This window comes from Giraffa tippelskirchi, chromosome 4 (genome assembly GCF_054371585.1).
Source record: "Giraffa tippelskirchi isolate mGirTip1 chromosome 4, T2T-mGirTip1v1.2.pri, whole genome shotgun sequence".
Classification (NCBI taxonomy): Eukaryota; Metazoa; Chordata; class Mammalia; order Artiodactyla; family Giraffidae; genus Giraffa; species Giraffa tippelskirchi.
Genome location: NC_137278.1, coordinates 139,335,433 through 139,357,573, shown reverse-complemented (window position 1 = coordinate 139,357,573; position 22,141 = coordinate 139,335,433). Strand labels below are relative to the sequence as shown.

The following is a 22,141-nucleotide window of genomic DNA, read 5'->3' as shown; positions in this document are numbered from 1 at the left end:
GCCTCTGTTCTAACTAATTTATTCCTCATAAAAACCCCATGACATACATACTGTTATCTGTCATACCATTTCACAGATGAGGAAATCAGAGCCTGGAGATGTTCAAAACTTACCCAAGATCTCAGTGTTTGAACCAAGCTAACATGACAGTCAAGCTCTTAACCACAATCTGTGCTCCTCTAGGACAAATCACACTTTACAGTCAAGTATTATGAGGCTGCACGACTACAAAATGACAACTCTTGTCTGGAATACCAATCTAGGAATGTTTACACTTGCTGCCTGATACTTGATACTAGACTGTAATGCCATCTGCTTTGACCTACGGAAATGCTCTAATAAACAGAATACTAAGGACACACTTGCTTCAATTATTCTAGGTAAGTAGAAAAATTCTGAATAGGTCAATCTAGCTTTTAATAAAACAAAACTAACTTGGAAACCAAACAATCTGGAGGGAAAAGAGAGGAATGCTAACCTGAATCAGTGACTTACCTTGAAATACTTCCTTCTCATTCTGGTCATGTTCATCAGCATAACTCCTGAGTTCACTCCAGTTTTTCCATAGTATGGATGTCTGGCAAAGCGATTATACCAGCCTATTCGAGGCTCTTCATGTTCTGGTGCCATTGCAGCAATTTGTGTGGAATTAAACTTCTTTAGCAAAGACCAAATATCGTCAACAGGTCGTAAAAAAAGGATATCAGTGTCGACATACAATAGTGAGTCAACTTCTTTCAGGATTAACTATGGGGAGAGAGATTTGAATCAGTAACCCTATTTCATTATAAAACACCAAAGAGGCTTTCATTATTTTTTTAAAAAATACTTAAGAGATAAACTACTTGACATTAATTTTTTAAATTAATTTTTCCCAAGTCTGTCATTTTTACAATAGCATATATAGATATTCTGCTAATCTTTTTATTAACTTTTAAAGAAGAAATGCTATAAAAACACATCAGAATAAAAACTCAATACTAAAAACTGGAAGAAAAAAGTAAAAGCAGTATCCTCAAAGACTAGGGAGGAAGTTTTCCATAATGGAAAATAACATTACCTTTGGTGAACTGACATAACAAATCTTAATTTCCTGAGAAAAACACAGAAATTAGCCAATACAAATGAAGATCTGAACTTGTCCCCTCTGCCGTAACACTAATAGCTGGCACCTTTACCTCATTCTGGCCTCAGCCAGCAATCAGTAGAGCCAAAACTGAAATCCAGACCACCAAGTTCGAGTCCATGCTCTTATATGTGAGCTGACCATCTCCTAACAAATCAAAGATCCTACACTTAAATAGCAAGGGCTGAAACAAGACTTGTCTTGGAAGACTGGCTATGTCACTTCCCCAAGAGATGTTAAACCTCCTGCCTGCTCTGGCTGTGCTCAGTCGTGTCTGACTCTTTGCAACCCCGTGGCCTGCAGCCTGCCAAGCTCCTCTGTCCATGGAATTTTCCAGGCAAGAATGTTGGAGTAGGTTGCCCTTTCCTACCCCACAGGATCTTCCCCACTCCAGGGGTTAAACCTCCAACATGTATCTTTTACAGGAATTTTCAAGGGTAAGTTTTTATTTCTGCCTCACCCAAAGACTTTAGAATCTGACCCCTGCAAATTTAAATTTGTCTATCCCAGTGTACTAGTAAGACTCAATGATTAGGTTAACCTAAATTAAAGCTTTTTAGTTAAGAATATAATGAGGATAAGAGCTTGATCCTCACTCTGTTCCCTTTCAAAGCTGCTGCCTCCTCCTGAAGCTAGGGTTAAGCCATCACCTTAATGACCAGTTACGAAGCTGAAAGCACTCCATTCCCCCACTGATTTAATACCAGGCTGAGGGAAAAAAATCTGGCAGTTAACCACAGAGCCTGAATAGGGAAGGTTCACTTGTTCAAGGGCTATAATTAAAAGGATATGTATGTATGTGTCTGTATGTCTGTCCCTCTCTTCTTTTTTGGGAGGCAGAAAAGTGAACGAAATTGTTTTGCTTCTGTACCATGAGACAAATGTTTTGTTTACAGACTACTGTATTGTTAGCAGTCTAGGAAGACACTACAGGAAACTCCAAGGTCACTGTCAGGAGCCACTGCCAACTGGCGGTCATGTTGTATGTGTGTGTATTCTGTCACTTAGTCATGTCCTATTCTTTGTGACTCTATGGACTGTAGCCCACCAGGCTCCTCTGTCCATGGGATTTCCCAGGCAAGAATACTGGTGTGGGTAACCATTTCCTCCTCAGGGCATCTTCTCAACCCAGGGATCAAACCCACATCTCCTGCATTGCAAGTGGATGCTTTACCACCGAGCCACCAGCGAAGTCCACCTGGAAGTCATACATAAGGTGAAATAACAATCACATCAGTATTTTTCTATGGTTCCTTTTGGAGGAAAGAGAATTTGGCAGAGCTTACATTGGATCTTTTAATCCCTCCATTTTTTTAATTTTTTAAATGTTTATTTATTGACTTGGCTGTGTCAGGTCTTAGTTGTGGAACATGGGGTCTTTGCTGCAGTGTGCAGGCTTAGCTGCCCTGTGGCACGTGGGATGTTGGTTCCTTGTCCAGAGATCAAACCCACATCCCCTGCACTGCAAGGTAGATTATTAACCACTGGACCAGGGAAGTCCCTTAATCCCTCCATTTTAAAAGAGGAGAAATAGTTAAGGTTTTTACTTAACTACTTCATAAAATAGTTTAAGAAAATTCTTCATTTAAGAAAAATGAAGAATCAATTTACTTAGAATCTGGTTAAAAAGATGCAGAACTAAGAGTGAATGAAGTACAAGAACAATCTGACAGGTTTCAAGAATTTAATTTCAGTATTTCAAATTTGTAACTAGATCACATCATTAAATGATCTGGCAAACTTCCTATCACAACATCAACAATTAAACTTAATAATGCTGAATAAAACAGAAGAGCAATGGTTGTAACCTCATGCTTCTTTCACCATTCATTGTTTTTCACTGGTATATTCTTGTTTATTTAATGTCATAATGTGTTTGTTTAAATGTTCATCTCCCATATCAGACAATAAACTCTATGAAGACAAGAAATCTGGGTATATATTCATTCCTATATACCCAGCACTTCAGTACCGATACGTGGCAGAACAAAGGTACTCAAACTACTAATTAAATGATGTAACACTGCAATGATTCAAAATAAGTATTTTTTTTCATTTTTAAAATTTAAAGCCGGCATGAAGTTATCTAAAACTTCTTAGGCTTCTCCCCTCTTAACCCCTTATTTGTGTGCTTCTTACAAGGGAGGCAGATAACAAGGAAGATATCCTAGGATCAAGAGTTTTTATGCCCAGCAGTAAACCTACTGGTTAGGCAGATTCAGCTATCAAAATGTAACATGATTTTAAATCTTAACTGACATCCTAGATTTGACAAACTCCATTCTCAATATGCTAAGAACTGCCTTACTCCACTTAATAACAAATAACTTAAGTTTCTTCCCGATAATTCCTATACTTAACAGAACTCATGAGCTTTCAATATTTCTACTACCATAATTATTTTAAACATTATAGTGGTTCTAACAACTACTGAGAATTTTAAAAATGTGGGTGAATTAAATTCAAAATGGAAGAGGTAATCTTGCTTTTGAATATTTTTAAAATATTTATTATTTATTTGAGTGTACTGGGTCTTAACTGCGACACATAGGATACTCTATCGTTAATTGTGGCAGTGGGATCTAGTTCCCTGACTAGGGACAGAACCTGGGCCCTCTACACTGGGGGCAGAGTCTTAATCACTGGAGCACCAGGGAAGTCCCTCAATATTTTCAGATTAAAACAAAAATAATCAGGGTTTATCACCAGAGACTACCATCAAAGAAGAGCCCCACTGAATAAATGGTTCCCATTTCCCTTTTAGTTCACGGGCCTCATATTCTGTTTCTGTGTTTAAAATATCAGCTAGAAAAGGTGAACTCAATTGCTGTTAAAACAGACATAGTTATTTAATAATCTGCTTCTTTTCCCAAATTACAAATGCAGCCTGCAACTGGCAGGTGATCCTGCCACTGCATTCTTACTGGCAAAGATTTGGCTCCATTAAGATCTAATAACCTCTAACTCTTTCTTAGGGCTTCCCACATGGCGCTAGCAGTAAAGAACCTGCCTGCCAATGCAGGAGGCGTAAGAACCGTGGGTTCAGTCCCTGGGTCGGGAAGATCCCCTGGAGAAGGGCATGGCAACCCACTCCAGTATTCCTACACAGAGAATCCCCTGGACAGAGGAGCCTGGTGGGCTACAGTCCATGGGGTCACAAGAATTGGACACAGCTGAAGTGACTTAGCAGGCAGGCAGACAGGCAACTCCTTCTCAGAGAAGAAACAGTTTATAGCAACTGAATAAACTAAAATGTAAGAAATAGTATTGCAATAGAAATCACTTACACTTTTCATTTTTAACAGCATATTTTACCATAGCTTTTATTTGTTCTATGGGAAGTTTTTTCTTTCTTCTAATATTCAAAGGGAAAATAATTTGTGTGTGTTTATTTAACTGGTTTACATGAAACTCTTCATTAACTCATGTGTAAAAGCAAGATGCAAACAAAAAACGCTGGAGAAAAACTTACTGGCAAGAACAGTCTCTGGGAAGCACACGGTTTAAATAGTTTTTTCCACTCTGCTGCATTCTGACTTGGAAAAGTTATCGGGTATAATGAATAATTAAATGTTTGCAGAAATGACCAGCTGTCGAGCTACAATAAAAAAATAAAGGAACTCAATTCAAACTTGTTTCACTTTTTCTGCAAAATTATAAACCAAGATTATTTTTCAAAAGCTAAAAATTAAGATGTTATACATCGCATGTCATACAGTTAAGAAAGTTAAGATTCTTCTTTCCCACCATTTTGTTTTCATTCAAAATCTTAAAACCATTCTAATAGCTAGAAAGACTTCACCATAAAGATCTAAGGGACAATTAAAATTATAAGAGTATCAATCAAAAAACCAGGAAGTTGAAAGAACCATACGAACCGTTCACCTCCATCAAACTTGACCTGATGTACAAATCTTCTCAATCCTTAAACAAGTTAAACTCAGAAAAATTAAGCACTAATTTTATTACCATCGTATGTATGACATAATAGAAAATATTTACAATCCAAGTCAGACCAACGTAAAGAACTCATGAGAAAATATTATCTGGGACTTCTCTGGTGGTCCAGTGGTTAAGACTCCATGTTTCCACTGCAGGGGGCTCAGGTTCATCCCTGGTTGGGAAACTAAGATCCCACATGCTGTGAGGCATGGCCAAAATACATTTTTAAAAAAAGAAAGAAAATATTTATCTATGTATTTTCTACACTCGTAAATATTCCTCATAATAAAATATTTCAATATATATCTAGCACAGTTTTTGTTTCTGGCTGCACTCTGTGGCTCACGGGATCTCACTTTCCCAGTTAGGGATTGAACCCGGGCCCTTGGCCGCAAAAGCTCCAAGTCCTAACCACTGGTCCGCCAGGAAAGTTCTTCCAGTGCCAATTTTTAAAAAATCATTACAAAAAAAGCAAAATCTGATTTTCTCATCTGAAAATCTATAATGAACACATTTACATTTACTTTTTAGTTTCCTGAATGCATCTCAAGACTCTGAATTGTTTCAAATTCAGAAAGTATTACCTATCATTGCTGCTTCAACAGTATTGTTGATGTAAATTTACCACAGAGCATTCACAATCTTTGAGGGAAGAAAAAAATAACAGACTGAAGATCTCTTTTGGAATTGTGTCTGTGTTCAAGTAATTTTTAGAAACATCCTCCTTCTTCTTTCTTTCCTTACAACATACGTTTGGAAGGAACATATGCCTTCCAACATAGTTTAAGGGAATAGCTTTACATCCAACACAGTTTTGATGTCTCCATCAACTAGTTTCAAACACTAGCATTTTATTTCCCTTGCATGACTTATCAATCACTTATTAACGATCCTTTAAGTACCAACTTCAAAATGAAATCTTAGTCATTTTTAAAGTTCCAGTATCTAGTCATCTTTTTTGCAGTAAAAGCACATTCCAGAAAATATTTGATTCTCTTTCATCAAAAGAAAAACCAAACATTCTGAGTTAACTATGATAGTTAAAGAAAAACTAAGTTTAAAAATATAACACACACTACACAAGCAATAACTCATCCAGATTTGAAGACAACACAGAGCTGCATATAAGATGAAGCTATAAATTTATCTTACTTTTATATTATATTTTCAAAGGCTTCCACAGTTGGTAGCAATCTGTTGCTAGTCTTTGAACTGTTAGGACAAGATTAATTCTTCTGTTAATATTTCAGAAAACAAACCAGATAATGACCTCAAGATCACAAAAGCACATATCACAGATATAGAAACTATAAATATTTTTAAACGGTAAGTAAAACTTTTATTTTGGTTATTTTATTGAACTACAGCTGATGTACAATATTCCGTAAGTTACAGGTATACAATACAGTTCAGTTCAGTCGCTCAGTCATGTCCGACTCTTTGCGACCCCATGAATTGCAGCACACCAGGCCTCCCTGTTCATCACCAACTCCCGGAGTCTACCCAAACCCATGTTCATCGAGTCGGTGATGCCATCCAACCATCTCATCCTCTGTCGTCCCCTTCTCCTCCTGCCCTCAATCCTACCCAGGATTAGGGTCTTTTCCAATGAGTCAACTCTTCGCATGAGGTGGCCAAAGTATTGGACTTTCAGCTTCAACATCAGTCCTTCCAATGAACACCCAGGATTGATCTCCTTTAGGATGGATTGATTGGATCTCCTTGCAGTCCAAGGGACTCTCAAGAGTTTTATCCAACACCACAGTTCAAAAGCATCAATTCTGCGGCGCTCAGCTTTATTCACTGTCCAACTCTCACATCCGTACACGACCACTGGAAAAACCATAGCCTTGACTAGACAGACTTTGTTGGAAAAGTAATGTCTCTGCTTTTAAATATGCTATCTAGTTTGGCCATAAGCTTCCTTCCAAGGAGTAAGCGTCTTTTAATTTCATGGCTGCGATCACCATCAGCAGTGATTTTGGAGCCCAAAAAAATAAAGTCTGATACTGTTTACCCATCTATTTCCCATGACGTGATGGGACCAGATGCCATGATCTCAGTTTTCTGAATGTTGAGCTTTAAGCCAACATTTTCACTCTCTTCTTCCACTTTCATCAAGAGGCTCTTTAGTTCTTCTTCACTTTCTGCCATAAGGGTGGTGTCATCTGCATATCTGAGGTTATTGATATTTCTCCCAGCAATCTTGATTCCAGCTTGTGTTTCTTCCAGCCCAGTGTTTCTCATGATGTACTCTGCATATAAGTTAAATAAGCAGGGTGACAATATACAGCCTTGATGTACTCCTTTCCCTATTTGGAACCAGTCTGTTGTTCCATGTCCAGTTCTAACTGTTGCTTCCCGACCTGCATACAGGTTTCTCAAGAGACAGGTCAGATGGTCTGGTATTCCCATCTCTTGAAGAATTTTCCACAGTTTATTGTGATCCACACAGTCAAAGGCTTTGGCATAGTCAATAAAGCAGAAATAGATGTTTTTCTGGAACTCTTGCTTTTTCGATGATCCAGCGGATGTTAGCAATTTGATCTCTGGTTTCTCTGCCTTTCCTAAAACCAGCTTGAACATCTGGAAGTTCACGGTTCACGTATTGCTGAAGCCTGGCTTGGAGAATTTTGAGCATTACTTTACTAGCATGTGAGATGAGTCCAATTGTGCGGTAGTTTGAGCATTCTTTGGCATTGCCTTTCTTTGGGATTGGAACGAAAACTGACCTTTTCCAGTCCTGTGGCCACTGATGAGTTTTCCAAATTTGCTGGCGTATCGAGTGCAGCACTTTCACAGCATCATCTTTCAGGATTTGAAATAGCTCAACTGGAATTCCATCACCTCCACTAGCTTTGCTCGTAGTGATGCTTTCTAAGGCCCACTTGACTTCACATTCCAAGATGTCTGGCAATACAGTGATACACAATTTTTAAAGGTTATATACCATTTATAGTTATTATAAAATACTAGCTACAGTTCCTATGTTGTACAATATATCCTGTAGCTTATGTTATACATAACAGTTTGCATCTCTTAATCTCATACCCCTGTATTATCCCTCCTCCTTTCCCTCTCCCCACTGGTAACCACTAGTTTGTTCTCTATAACTGTGAGTCTGTTTCTTTTTAGCTAGATTCACTTGCTCACTGTAATTTTTAAGATTCCACCTGTAAGCAATATTATACAGTATTTTTTTCTCTTACTTATTTCACTTAGGACAATATCCTCCAAGTTCATCCATGTTGATGCAAATGGAAAAATTTTCATTCTTTCTTATGGCTTCTTAGCATTTCACTGTGTGTGTGTATGTGTGTGTGTGTGTATACACACCACCTCTTCTTTATCCATTCATCTGTGATGGACACTTAGGTTGCTTCCATATCTTAGCAACTGTAAATAATGCTGCTATGAACATTGGGGTGCATGTATATTTTCTGAGTGTTTTTAGGTTTTTCCCCAAATATAAACCCATGAGCGGAACTGTTGTCATATAGTAGTTCTATTTTTAATTTTTTGAGAAACCTCCATACTGTTTTCCAGTTTGTACCAATTTACATTCTCACCAACAGCATACAAGGATTCCCTTTTTCCATGCCCTAACATTTGCTGTTTGGGTCTTCATGATGATAGCCATTATGACAGGTGTGAGGCAATATCACACTGTGGATTTGATCTGTGTTTCCCTGATGATTAACATGCAATGTTGAGCATCTCTTCCTGTGACTGCTGGTCATCTGCATGTCCTCTCTGGAGAAATGTCTACTCAGTTCTCCTGATCATTTTTTCAATCAGGTTGTTTTTTTGATGGTAAGTTTTATGGACATTAACCCCTTACTGGTCACGTTGTTGTTGTTCAGTCGCCAAATCGTGTCCAACTCTTTGTGACCCCATAGATTGCAGCACACCAGGCCTCCCTGTCCATCACCATCTTCTGGAGTTTGCCCAAGTTAATGTCCCTTGCATCAGTGATGCCATCCAGGCATCTCATCCTCTGTCACCCTCTTCTCCTTCTGCCTTTAATCTTTCCCAGCATCAGTGTTTTCCAATGAGTCAGCTGTTCACAACAAGTGGCCAAAGTGTTGGAACTTCAGCATCAGTCCAATGAGTGTTTAGGGTTGATTTCCTTTAAGATTGACTGGTTTGATCTCCTTCCTATCCAAGGGACTCTCAGGAGTCTTCTCCAACAACACAGTTCAAAAGCATAAATTCTTCAGTGCTCTACCTTCTTTATGGTCTAGCTCCCACAACTGTACATAATTACTGGAAAGACCATAGCCTTGACTACACAGATCTTTGTCGGCAAAGTTATGTCTTTGCTTTATAATACACTGTCTAGGTTTGTTATAAGTTTCCTGCCCAGAAGCAACCGTCTTCTAATTTTAAGGCTACAGTAACCATCTGCAGTGATTTTAGAGCCCAAGAAGAGGAAATGTGTTACTGCTTCCACCTTTTCCCCTTCTATTTGCCATGAAGTGACGGGACCAGATTACATGATCTTAGTTTTTCAATACTGAGTTTTAAGTCAGCTTTTTCACTCTCCTCCTTCACCCTCGTCAAGAGGTTCTTTAGTTCCTCTTTGCTGCCATTAGAGTGGTATGATCTGCATATCTGAGGTTGCTGATGCTTCTTGTGGCTATCTTGATTCCAGCTTGTAACTCACCCAGCTCAGCATTTCTCAGATGTGCTCTGTATATAAGTTAAATAAATGGGTGACAATATACAGCCTTGTCATACTCCTTTCTCAATCCTGTACCAGTCAGCTGTTCCACACAGGTTTCTAACTATTGCTTCTTGACTGGCACACAGGTTTCTCAACATACAGGTAAGGTAGTCTGGTATTCCCATCTCTTAATTTAAGAGCCTTCCACAGTTTTTTTATAATCCACACAGTCAAATGCTTTAGCATAGTCAGTGAAACAGAGGTAGATGTTTTTCTGGAATTCCCTTGATTTCTCTATGATCCAGCGAATGTTGGCAATTTGATCTCTGGTTCCTCAGCCTTTTCTAAACCCAGCTTGGACATCTGGAATTTCCCAGTTCATGTAATACTGAAGCCTAGGATGCAGGATTTTGAGTAAATCCTGCATGCTAGGCATACTGGTCAGATCATCTCCAAGTATTTCTCCCATTAAGTAGGCTGTGTCTTTTTGGCTGGTCAATGGTTTCCTTCACTGTGTAAAATCTTTTAAGCTTAATGAGATCCTATGTGTTTATTTTTGCTTTAGGAGACAGATCCGAAAAACACTGCTATGATTTATGTCAAAGAGTATTCTTCCTATGTTTTCTTCCATGAGGTTTATGGTTTCAGGTGTTACATTTAGGTTTTTAATCCAGTTTGAGTTTTTGTGTACGGTGTTAAGAGAATGTTCTAATTTCATTCCTTGTAAAACAGTAAGTAAAGCTTTATGTCTCTTAGAATCAAAGATTTTAGCAGGAAACTAAAAGACTTGAGGTCACAAGTAGTATTTTTCAACAAATATGAAAAATGAACTAAATTACCTGACAAAATATCAAATAAGCTTTTCCTATATAGGTCAAGCATAAAAATCCAAATCAGTTTGAAAGCTTAACTGAATGGACACAGACGGACAGAGATGGTGAAGGCATAATCACCATCACTTTTACCACCATTTCAGAAACAAGGTAATGAGATTTCTGGGGAATTTTCTTTTTTGTGTATGTTCTCCCTTCTATATTTATCTGTTCTCTTCTTCTTGCATAGTAATTTTTTTCTTTGTTAAGATTTTGCAGTGGTTCTGATTAAGAGTATATTTTCAATCTTCACAAACAGCTAGATATGGTCACATGACTAAGATCAGACCAATGACATACTGGCAGAAACATCCTGTGTGACTTCTAGAAAGTCTCCTTAGAAAGGAGGAGGAGAACACCTTTCTTCACTTCTTTTTCCCTCATGTTGGCTAGGATATGAATGCGATGACTGGAGCTTGAGCAGCCATCCTGGATCATGAGGTAGAAGTCTTAAGTTAAAGATGGCTCAGCCACATGAGAGAAAAAAGAGCAGAATCCCTGAAAACATGGGGCTGCCACATAACACAGACTGCCTGCTTTTATATAAGAGAGAAATAAACTTCTATCTTTTTAAGACATTATATTTTGGGTGTTCTGCCAGTACAGCCAAACTGATTGCAACTAATGCAAAACCAAAATAAAAAACCTTACTATCAGAGCAAGAAGTCACTTCCCTCCATATTATCAATTAAAAGTTCCCTCCACTCAAAACAGAATCAAAACTTTGTACACACTGATTGAGGCACTCTCAAGTCGACGATGGGAAAACAATTAAGACACAGGACTTCTCAGTCAAAACATCCTGGAACTACAGTTAGTAAAATAAAACCTTCATGCCTGGCAAAGGACTGAGTAAGACTAAACAGCCTAACTCCTTCACAGAGACAAGCCTTCTTCTTACACCCTAGGTCTGGACACACAGACGAAAGTGGCAGCAGGGAGCAGTCCCCATTCTAAGAGGGCAGAGCTGCAGGATAAATATTTTTGTTCAACAACATTTTACTATAGTGTATGTTAAATATTCAACTCTACAGACCTGGCTAAGTCTCAAATACTTACTATGCCTCTAAAACTATCATGCAGTTGATCTTCAGCAAAAATATGGAACTGAAGAGGTTTGATGCTAAAGATGAGCGCTGACTTCAACATGGTTATGGTCTCTTCCAGTCTTTCCCCACAGGCAACTACGGCTAGGTGCACTCTCTCAATGGGCTGCATTTTCACACCATACCTGATAGAAAAGATAACCACATTTTCCAACAGTTTTAGTACAGGGTAACATGTTAACAACATGGTATTCTGACTGTGTTCAAAGACTGAGGTTTGAACAATAAGGTCCTACTGTATAGCAGAAGGAATTATATATTCAATATCCTGTAATAAACCATAATGGAAAGAATATGAAAAAGAATATATGTATATAACAAAATCACTTTGTTGACTTCAATTTTTGGTTAGGGATCCTTTCTATAAAATGTAAAAGGGGATTAGAAATTATATTGTTTAACATTAATAGTTGTATGTATATATTACTAAGTATCAGGGACTGGTGATCAATCATTTTTCTTAATTTTACAGGCTAAAATTATTGCAGTTACATTGCTTAGTAGCACAGGACTTTGGAATCTTGAGTATTCACATTTACATGTGTCAGAGTGGACCCAGAACTGTTTTCCGAAGAAAGTCTTGTTCATGGATTCCCTCAACTGACGAGGATATCAGAAAAGAGAAAATATGCTAAATAAAATTAAATACAAATAATTGACTGTATAACATGTGTGCATGTGTGCATGTTCAGTCATGTCTGACTCTTTGCAAACCCATGGACTACAGCCCGCCAGGCTCCTCTGTCCATGGGATTTCCCAGGCAAGAATACCAGAGTAGGTTACCATTTCCTCCTCCAGGAGATCTTCCCAACACAGGGACTGAGCACATGTCTTCTGCATCTCTTGCCTTGGGCAGGTGGATTCTTTACCACTAAGCCAAATAGGCCCAAATATTAAATCCATACATCTTAATGTTTTAACATTAAACGTTTGGAATTATACTATTTTTTATCCTTTTTAATAATTATACCATCTATACTAACATGATAAAAAAATTAAGCCTAGATATATATATATATATATATATATATATATATATATATATAACATGCTCCTGCTTTTACTGTGGATCTGTCCATTCCTATTAACAAGCTTGTTTGTTAAGGGCCTAGAGACACTTAAGTTGGCACTTGAAACTGACGCTTTTCTGGTCTGACTGGGTTCCTGAGGCCTGAAAACAGGTTCATTTCTCTTGTATACACAATTACTGGTAACTGTCAGCCTTCAGCACAGAATACTCACCTCCTAGAAAACAAAGGGGTGGTTTCCTTCCCTAATCTCTCAACTGGGAGACTGAAACTCATAACATTGATAACTTACCCTTAATGAGCTGATTATTCTAAAGGTAAGGCTCTTTAAAAACAAACAACAAAAATCACTTTTAAGAAAATGAAACTTCCCCCAGATAACTGACAAAGTTAAACATTATTACACCACCTTGTTAAAGGTGGTAAATGGAGAAGTCACATATAAAGTGGTATTCTTGGAAGAAGAATATTTACTATTCAAGAAATGGTGCTGATATTTCATTCATCAAGTTATTAAGACTATTAATAATATTAAGATATCAGGTACATATCTTGCCTTTAAAACTTGTATCAATCTACCAGGTGCTGATTTTTATGAGTAGTCTGAAGAGGGGACAACTGCACAATTTTGCATGTGGCTATCCAGTTGTCCAAGCTCCTTCTGTTACAGGGTCACAGCGAGTCCAGCCTTTCCCTACCCTCCTGCTATGCCACCTCTCTTGTACATAAGGTGCAGCCTAAGCCTGGGTCTTCTGAAAGTTCTGTTCTTCTGTACTGATAGCAATTAGAAAGCAACAGCACCTCCTTCCTTGTCTGCACCCTCTATCCATTCCCCTCTTTTCTGTTGAGCCCTTCGGTGTTTCACACTGGATGCCTATCAGAGGGGAGACCATCCACACTTTCTATATCTAAACAAGGGCACGTGAACCCAGTTCATTTCTAAGCAGTGGAAGTCACACAACACAAGCAGAAGCCAGGGCAATCAAGACACACAATAATTTCACAGAGCTCTAAACTGTCTCATCTTTCTGATAAATGCCTCCAGATCCTGTTCCTCATGATGACCAAGACTTGAGAATCTATAATGGACTCGAATTACCCCCTTGGCCATAACTTGATCCTGCTCCAAAGATAAAAAGCCTAGAGACTTAAGACAGTAAGCATTAACAGGCATGTGCGGCTTTCAGAGAACTCTCTACATACAGAGACAAGAAGCTGAATAAACCTCAAGAAAAACAAGTCAAATGTTCTTCATGAAAAAAAAGTCCCTCTGAGTCAGTCCCAGGGACTCTGGCTCTCAGGCATCGCAGCAAGGCTTCTTCTAATCATACTGCTAGCACTCCTTCCACCAATTTCTATGAAATTTGCTTTTCTGTTATGTGTCTCTTTTCAGTAAAAGCATTATACACAGTACAGACTCCAACATCTAAACTGAGAAGACAAAACATAGTTTGAAGATGTCTCTGCCCACCACCCTGTCCCTAGACCCAGGGATGGGAAGTCACTGCAACTGGACGAAATCTAAAGCAAGCTTCTACACTAGAGGAAGGAATGACTAAAAGTTTCAAAGAAGTTAACAGGAAAGTAGCCATTCAAGGAATTTTGATCCCAACTGAATGGTGTTAATATTGTCAGGATCTACAAAAATGTGCTATATGCTATATATTAATCACAGTGTGAATAAGAAAAAGCCCCTGTGGATTTAAAGAAATGTTATCCAAAAGGACATTTTAAAGTCACCGCTGTTCTTCTACAGATATAGGATCAGAAGATATCCTTCAGATAATTCAAAGTTAATACCTGAGGGTCCCCATGACTAAAGTTGGCATCACCTGAACACAAACAGCAATTGTGACAGTAATGAATGGTAACACACTCTATTAGAAAAAACTGAATCAGTGGGTCCAAAATGATACTAAGTAAAGGGTAAGGAGGGCGGGGGGACTCTCCTTTAAAGAATGCCAACCAATAAATGCAGAAGGAATGAGAAAACCACAAAAAGCACTATTTTGCATTCACTCTTGTAGTAGATGATTTGAACGGGAATAATTAATGGATGCTAAAACCACACAGCATCAAGGTTTTATCCCCAGACATTACAAAGGGGATAATGATACTGTTACAGTGTAGAAATGTGACACCACCCCCAGAACCACCTGATCAAACAACCAATTATGTTAACCATCTGCCACCAGGTGCCTCCCAACAGCACGCCCAAAGGGCACCGGATCTCCTGTGCAGCATTCCTGCCAAAGATCCCGAATCTGATCCCAAGCGGACAGGCAAGTTCAAACAAAGGAACATCCTGCAAAACAAAAATATCATGTCCCTGCCCTGCCACCCCCTCAAAAAAAAGTCTGCAAATTGTCCTAGAGAAAAGGGGGACTAAACAGATTTAAATAACTGAATGCAACGTATTTTCCTTGACTGGGTTCTGAATGGGGAAGAAAAGATATAAAATTCATTAATAGGTAAATAAGGAGATATGAATACATACAAATGTATCATAAATGTGTATGTAGTATATAAATAATAATATTGTCAGTGTTTGAAGCAGGAAATGGCCACCCACTGCAGTATTCTTGCCTGGAGAATTTCATGGACAGAGGAGCCTGGCAGGCTACAGCCCACAGGGTTGCAAACAGTTGGACACGACTGAGCAGCTAACATACACATAATGTCAGTGTGAAATAAACTGAAGTGCCAATTTTGTTACGGTGAAATTGGAGAACACCAGTGTTCTTAGGCAATACATGCTGAATATCTGTGGTGGGGGGGGTGATTTAATCTCTCAGTTGTGTCTGATTTTTGCGACTCCATAGACTGTAGCCTGCCCAGGCTCCTCTGCCCATGAGATTTCCCAGGCAAGAATACTGGAATGGGTTGCCAATTCCTTCTCCAGGGGATATTCCTGACCCAAGGATCAAACCCACATCTTCCACATTGCTGGTGGATTCTTTACCGCTGAGCCACCTGAGAAGCCCATGTGTCATAATGGCTGTTGCTCAAATGGTTCAGCCAAAAACAAAGTGGCAAAATGTTAATAATAGGTAAATATCCAGTGAAGGGTAAGTGTGCTCACTATGCTATTCTTATAACCTCTGTAGATGTGAAAACTTATCAAAGTAAAAAGTTGAGAGGAGGAATCTAGAAAAACTAGTTAACACAATGTTTTAGATGAAAATTCTAATAAAATACTGTAAATAGACTTACAAGCCTTAAGAACAGACTTATTTTAAGTAACATTCCTGTTATAAAGGAATAATAACTTTCCCTCTCTTTTTAAAAAATTAGGCCACATTGAAAGCTTCCAGTGTGTGAAAGCTTCTAGCCTATAATGAAACTAGTGTTTTCTCTACAAAAGAAAACAATGTACAATAATATTTAGACTAGGAATTAGCATTATAACTAAGTACATAAATTCAAGGTAAGCAAATTAAATTTCTGGTAACATTCTCCTCAAACTAAAAAAATAATTACCATGAACTAATTTTTAAAATCTGGAGTTGAACAAAACTGGAAAACTATACTCAGAAACACTAATGATAATTTCCTTAATGTGTAACCTTTTAAAAAAAGTTTTTCGTCTTACTATAGAGAAAAAAAGTTGTAGTGAATTATCATACTAGGTAAAACTACTTTAAAGGTTGTATATAAATCACTTTTGGAAAAGGGCCTGGCAACCCACTCCAGTATTCTTGCCTAGAGAATCCCATGAACAGTAGAGCCTGGCAGGCTACAGTCCATGGGGTCGCAAAGAGTCAAACATAACTGAAGCAACTTAACATGTAGCATGCATAAATCACTTTTGGGACAAAATACAATTCTTTGCAAAAAAACTCTGCAAAGTTTTATGTAAAGCACTAAAAAATCTAAAAATTCAAAATGAAGTATAAGTATTAACTGTTAAAATACAATTTAAAATAGTCTGTAAAAATATACCTCTTAAAACTAGTATGGAACCATTCAAGATAACAGTTCAAGTAGTAAATACACAAACACTATGAACTGAAAATCAATTCCCATCATAAAGAGAAAGATTAAATATTTTAAAAGTTCAAGTCATTTAATAATATTAAAATTAAGAGATTATATAATGAAAAGATAACTAAAATTTTAAAATTAAACAGATTAGGCAAACATTTGTAATTAATGTCAAAAGTAGAGTATATTCTTAGAGTTCATAAAGTAAGCATTAAACACCCAACAGGTAAATATCAATACAGACAATGCAAACAAAACTTTTAAAAGATAAATACAGAAATATATTCAAGAAATAATCAATGAATATAAATCAATAATATCATTTTACTCTAATAGGTGGCAAAATTATAATTTCCAATAATGAATGCTAAAGTTATGGTGACACACATGCTGCCAGGCTTAAATCTGTATAATTTTTAGAACATAAGGGATTATCCATTCTTTGTAATGAATATTTGAACTCCTTTCACATGCTAGACATGGGATAAGCCACAATCCGAACCTCATACAATTTATAGCCTGTTGTGAAGAACAGATTTTTAAAAGATTTAAACAGAAAGCATGGTAACTGCTTAACTAGAAAACAATTGAGGTTGCTAAGAGGGCTTACTACACAAACGTCTAACCTTAAGTCTGGAAGTGCTGGGGGAAATTATTACTAGTCGTTTACTGGTTGCCAAGCACCTGGCTAAATAATGGGGCTTAAATAATGAGCAACACTTGGTGTCCATCTGCAAAGCCAACACTTCTTGAAATGGGTAACAATTCACAACCACAGGAGATGCAGCAGGTACGGTAACTGAGAGGATACAAAGAAGGAAGAAGAGGTGGGCAGGAAGTGAGATCACAGTGGCAGGATGAGAAGTGATGGCATGGGAGTTCAGGCAGAGAAAGGAGGGGGCCAGCAAGAGCACAGGTAAGAAAGGAGACGAGCAGGAACAGTCACTGTGGACTGACACGTGGAAAGTCCACCGCGAATGAAGATACAAAACCCAGACAAGGGGAAGTATGATGAGCCAGGACGAGTCAGCAGGTGAAAATCACCCCAGTGCAGCTGGAAACACAGCTCAGGAGCTCAGCAAAGAGCTCTGGAATGAAGGTATCAATTAAACAGGTGATCCCGTGCCATCCAGGGAGCAGGGAAAGAGCAGAGGCCTAAGGATTCCAGATGCAGAAAGAAACAAAACCTGGGACACTGGTCTCAAGAGCCAGAGATGGAGACAGCACTGAAAGGAAGACAGAGGAAGACGTAACAAGGAAGCAGATTAGGCCTCAGAACGATTCCGACGTCAGAGGTGACCTCGGGTCAGAAGCGGGTGCTGCTCACAGTTGAGGTGTGAAGGTGGTTTTTTTTAAGGAAGTAAAGCCAGAAGATACTCTTATAAATGCTTGCTGGTGAAGAGAAAAAAATAAAGGAAAGATGCTTGAAGGGAAAGGGCTGGAAGCAGGTGCTGTAGGAACTTCGTGCTTGTTGTTTCAAGGACAGAAGAGGGAGACGAGGTGTGAGCCCTGGGGCGCAGTCAGCCAGCAGACACTCAGATGCAGACACAAATTATCAAAAGCACATGCACGAAATGGGCAAAACACTGGTGGTGGATGTCGTGGCGATTTTGGCCTTTTTATGTTACTTTTAGCAGTCCATGAGGTCGCAAAAAGTCAGACAGGACTGAGCGACTGAACTGATGTTCCTTTATGATCATTGTATAATAAATCAATTGGGAGGAATTAACCCTCCAGAGAAGATCAAAATATATAAAGAATTCAAACTGGGAACTCTGGGACAAGTCTGAGGAGGAGAAAACGGTGCCAGCTGAGGGCCTACTGCTGCCAGACAAAACAGAGTCCTAATGTTGGCAGAGGGGCTTTCCAAGATGCTTTCCTAGGTGGGTGGAGAAGCTCTCGAGTCAGGCCAAAATGCGGTGTTAATTAAATACTGAAATGGAGCATGAGAATGACACAGCAACTGTACAGCACTTTGGCTTGTCTGCCAGTTTGAATAGGTCAAATAAATAAGGGATTCCCAAGTTTAAAGTAAGAAACTACACGTGCTGGACTGCAGCATGCAGGCCTGCAAGCCTTGAACTCGCTCAGTTCCAAGACAGGAGGAGGAGGCTGGAGTCAGGCGACAGGCACATCAGTGGCTTAATGGACAAGGGGAGTTTACACAGCGGAGGCAAGGTCCTGCAGCAACACCCCACCGTGTGCAGAGGACAGGGCAGCAGTGTTTGCTGCTGGGGAAGGAAAGATCACCAGTTACCGAGAACTGACTTCAGGTTGGCTCATTGGTTACCAGGGAAACCAGCAGAGGGGTAGGCCCCTCACCATCCCTTTGATAAGCTATCACGGAGGAGATGTTCTGATTTAAATGTCAGAACACTCACTAGTCCGTTTAGGGACAAGTACACAGGAAGGTCAGTCATGTGAGTAGGGTGAACGTGAAGCAGGCACTGGTGGAGAGGGAATGTACAGAGAGCAAGAGAACAAGCCATCTTGGGTGGCCCCATACACTTAAACTCACACACTAAGTTTAAGAGATTTTACATAATGATACGATACATGTAACAGTATGTTACAGTAATATGTACATACACATATATGTACAGCTACAGTAATATGCACACATACATCTAAAATGGTTTCAGAATTATACTTTGGATGTATAAATTTTAAAATCTCCAATTTAGGACAGTAAAAAGCACAAGGTTTGCAATATCATGTATCCATCCACATGGAATACCTTCCAAGGAATACCTGGGAGCATTGGGAAAATAATGAGGTGGAGAGGCTCAAACAAAAGAAATATTAAGCAGAGCTCCAGGATTCAGATTAGGTCAGCTTCTCTGGGCTGTTCCTGCAGCCCAGGAGTAAAGGAATAGGAAGATTACTCCTCACGCCAGAACTTACAAAAGGGTCTGGGTTGTATAAATTGGAGAATATAGGGGCTTTCAAGCTTACCCAGCTTCCAGAGTGAATAGATTTATGTCACAAGACCAGAGATAACACAGTGGAGCTTGTCAATACTCTATTCATTATAAAACTCTTTAAAAAAGGAAAAATATGGAGCTCCTACTCTCCAAAAATATGAACAAGCTGAATGGTAAGATTATCTTAAAAAGTTAGTTAGTTACATAATCTGACTTGACTGACCCATATTAGAATTTCATTCTTCCAATCTTTTCCATAGCAACCAGATTAAAATATCTGATTTCAACGCTTTCTTCCCAGTTGTTCTGGGCTGCATAATATATCTGGAATATAAGAATTTAAAAATACACACTACTGGTATTGATTAAGAATGCAGTTCTTCCCACCTGGAATATGTCACCTCCCGTCCTTAAGCCTGGCTAATCTCCTGTTCATCATGTAGTCAACTCCTTCAAAAAGCCTTCCCTAATGCCTTAAGATAATCCCATCTGATGACCACCTGCTTCTCCCATCATCTTGGCTATAATTTGTCACCCTCTACTATAATCTCAGGTCTGAAGCTTCCATCAGAACGTAAGCTCCAGAAGGACAGGGTCATGTTAACCAGACTCAGCCTCATTCTTACCATCTAGCACTGTGCCTGGCAAACAGAATGAACAGAATTAAAATTCAAATGAATCACAAAAAAATGTTACTCTTGGGGAGGGCATTGCAGGCTATTACCTCACTCTCCCCTGCCACTATCTCAGAGTCTGATATTCCATTTCTACTAACATTTGTTTCCCTCATGGAGGGTTAGAAGCAGGAGGTATGCGAGAGTCAGCCAATCCTGCGCCTTCATTATCCTGATAAGTGAACAAAGCCACACTCTTCAAAAACTTTTTTAAAAAGGGTCAATAAACATTGTCACATCATTTGCTCCTTCATTATACATTTGTCTTTTTCCTCCCATTCCCAAATATTCAATCCCTCTGCTAATGACCAACATAACCCTTCCCCAGTTGTCTTCATTTACCTACAAATGGTTTTTTAGTATACCAGCTTTAAATTAGATAAATGCCATATGCCTGTAAATGTCAGTGGAAGTCTATATTCAATATCTGTTTATCATTTTATCACCTATTACCGAAAATTAGACCATAAATTGTTCTATGAACGTTTGTTTATCTTAATAACATCTTAAAAATTTTAGAGCATTTCACGCAAAGTATGGATTTAAAAATTGGTCATAACTACTTCAAAGTGGGGAAAAAAAAGAAAACCTAATCAGAAAATGAATTACTTACTTTTTATGATAATGTTAGATTACAAGAAAAGAAACCTTTTTCTGACCTGTTACAGTTAAAAATTTATTATCTACTATCTGATCTTACCTACACTGATCTACCAATTAAATATGAAGTGCCTACCTAAAGGCCGCTTCCCAAAAGCAGTTCATTCCACAAACATCAGAGGGCAGCATCCAATAGGGATTCCAGTAACACAGAGAGAACTCTTTACACCTAACAGAGTGAGACAGAAACCTATGTGAGTATTCAGGCTTAAAACTAACAAGGAATTTACTCAATAACATAAAAACTTACTGTTCTATTTTACAGCAACAAAACTGCTAATCCAACTTCCTATGGTAATGAGAATTTCTGGAAACTGATTTCTCCCTTACTTAGGGTACCACTATTTTAAACAGAACTGTGAAACTTTTAGGCAGAAAAGACTACAGACCTGAAAAGTTTTTCAGTCATGAATTCTCTAATATAATAAGATCTCCTTCTCAGATGACACAGAAAATACTGGAATACTTCTAAAATTTTCCTTCATGAACTGCACACATTTCCCCTAGAATAAAATCCATTTCAGCCAAACAAAACATCTGCTTATCCTGAAGCAAAATTTAAGCCACAAATGCTGGTAGAATGGAAAAAGATCTTTAAATGCTTTTAACTTAATCTTGAATCCAAGCTACACATATGATGTTTTAAGTGGGAAATAAGAAATCACGCTGATATTCACAGTTCAGTTTCACTATCTACAGTTATCTCAGCTTTACTGTATTTCACAAGCTTAAAGGGAGGATCAAATTTCTTCTTAGACTGCAGGTTGGAGCTAAAAAAAAAAAACCACACACAACAGCAGCTACTTACAATACAAAATGTATGTGTTTTCATTGTTATTTCTTCTCAAAACAAGAGTCTACCTGGTAATTCAGGACAGTGGAGGCCTGAGTTCACTAAAGTAAGCAAGTATGAAGCCAGAGTCACTAAACCATGTCCTATCATCATGAATTCAATTAAGTGACTATTATTACAGTGAAAGGTCTATGAAATGTCATATTTGCAAGATCTCTGAGCCCACCTCTCACAAATGCCAACAGGTTAAGACAGGGGGGGTCTCAGATCCAGGACACACAGTGAAATCACCAGAGACCCCTACACCAGACTTGTTAAATCAGAAACCCTGAAAACAGGGCCAGGCACTAATAGTTTTTAAAACC

The 22,141-nt window shown here is 38.5% G+C and overlaps 1 protein-coding gene across 4 annotated transcripts in view; it reads right to left on the bottom strand.

The window, feature by feature from the left end:
- Nucleotides 1-22,141, bottom strand: part of GXYLT1 (glucoside xylosyltransferase 1) — a 48,749-nt gene that overhangs the window by 18,407 nt on the left and 8,201 nt on the right. For 2 of the 4 annotated variants that reach the window (XM_081593705.1, XM_081593703.1), the window contains exons 2-5: nt 21,060-21,152; nt 11,666-11,837; nt 4,599-4,724; nt 496-747 (exon numbers count right to left, since the gene is read on the bottom strand). In XM_081593705.1, coding sequence (XP_081449831.1) covers nt 496-747; nt 4,599-4,724; nt 11,666-11,837; nt 21,060-21,112 — 603 coding nt within the window. In that variant the 5' untranslated portion in view covers nt 21,113-21,152. Of the gene's footprint in view, nt 1-495; nt 748-4,598; nt 4,725-11,665; nt 11,838-21,059; nt 21,174-22,141 lie in introns of all 4 variants that reach the window. The other 2 variants (XM_081593706.1, XM_081593704.1) reach the window with 2 other exon arrangements.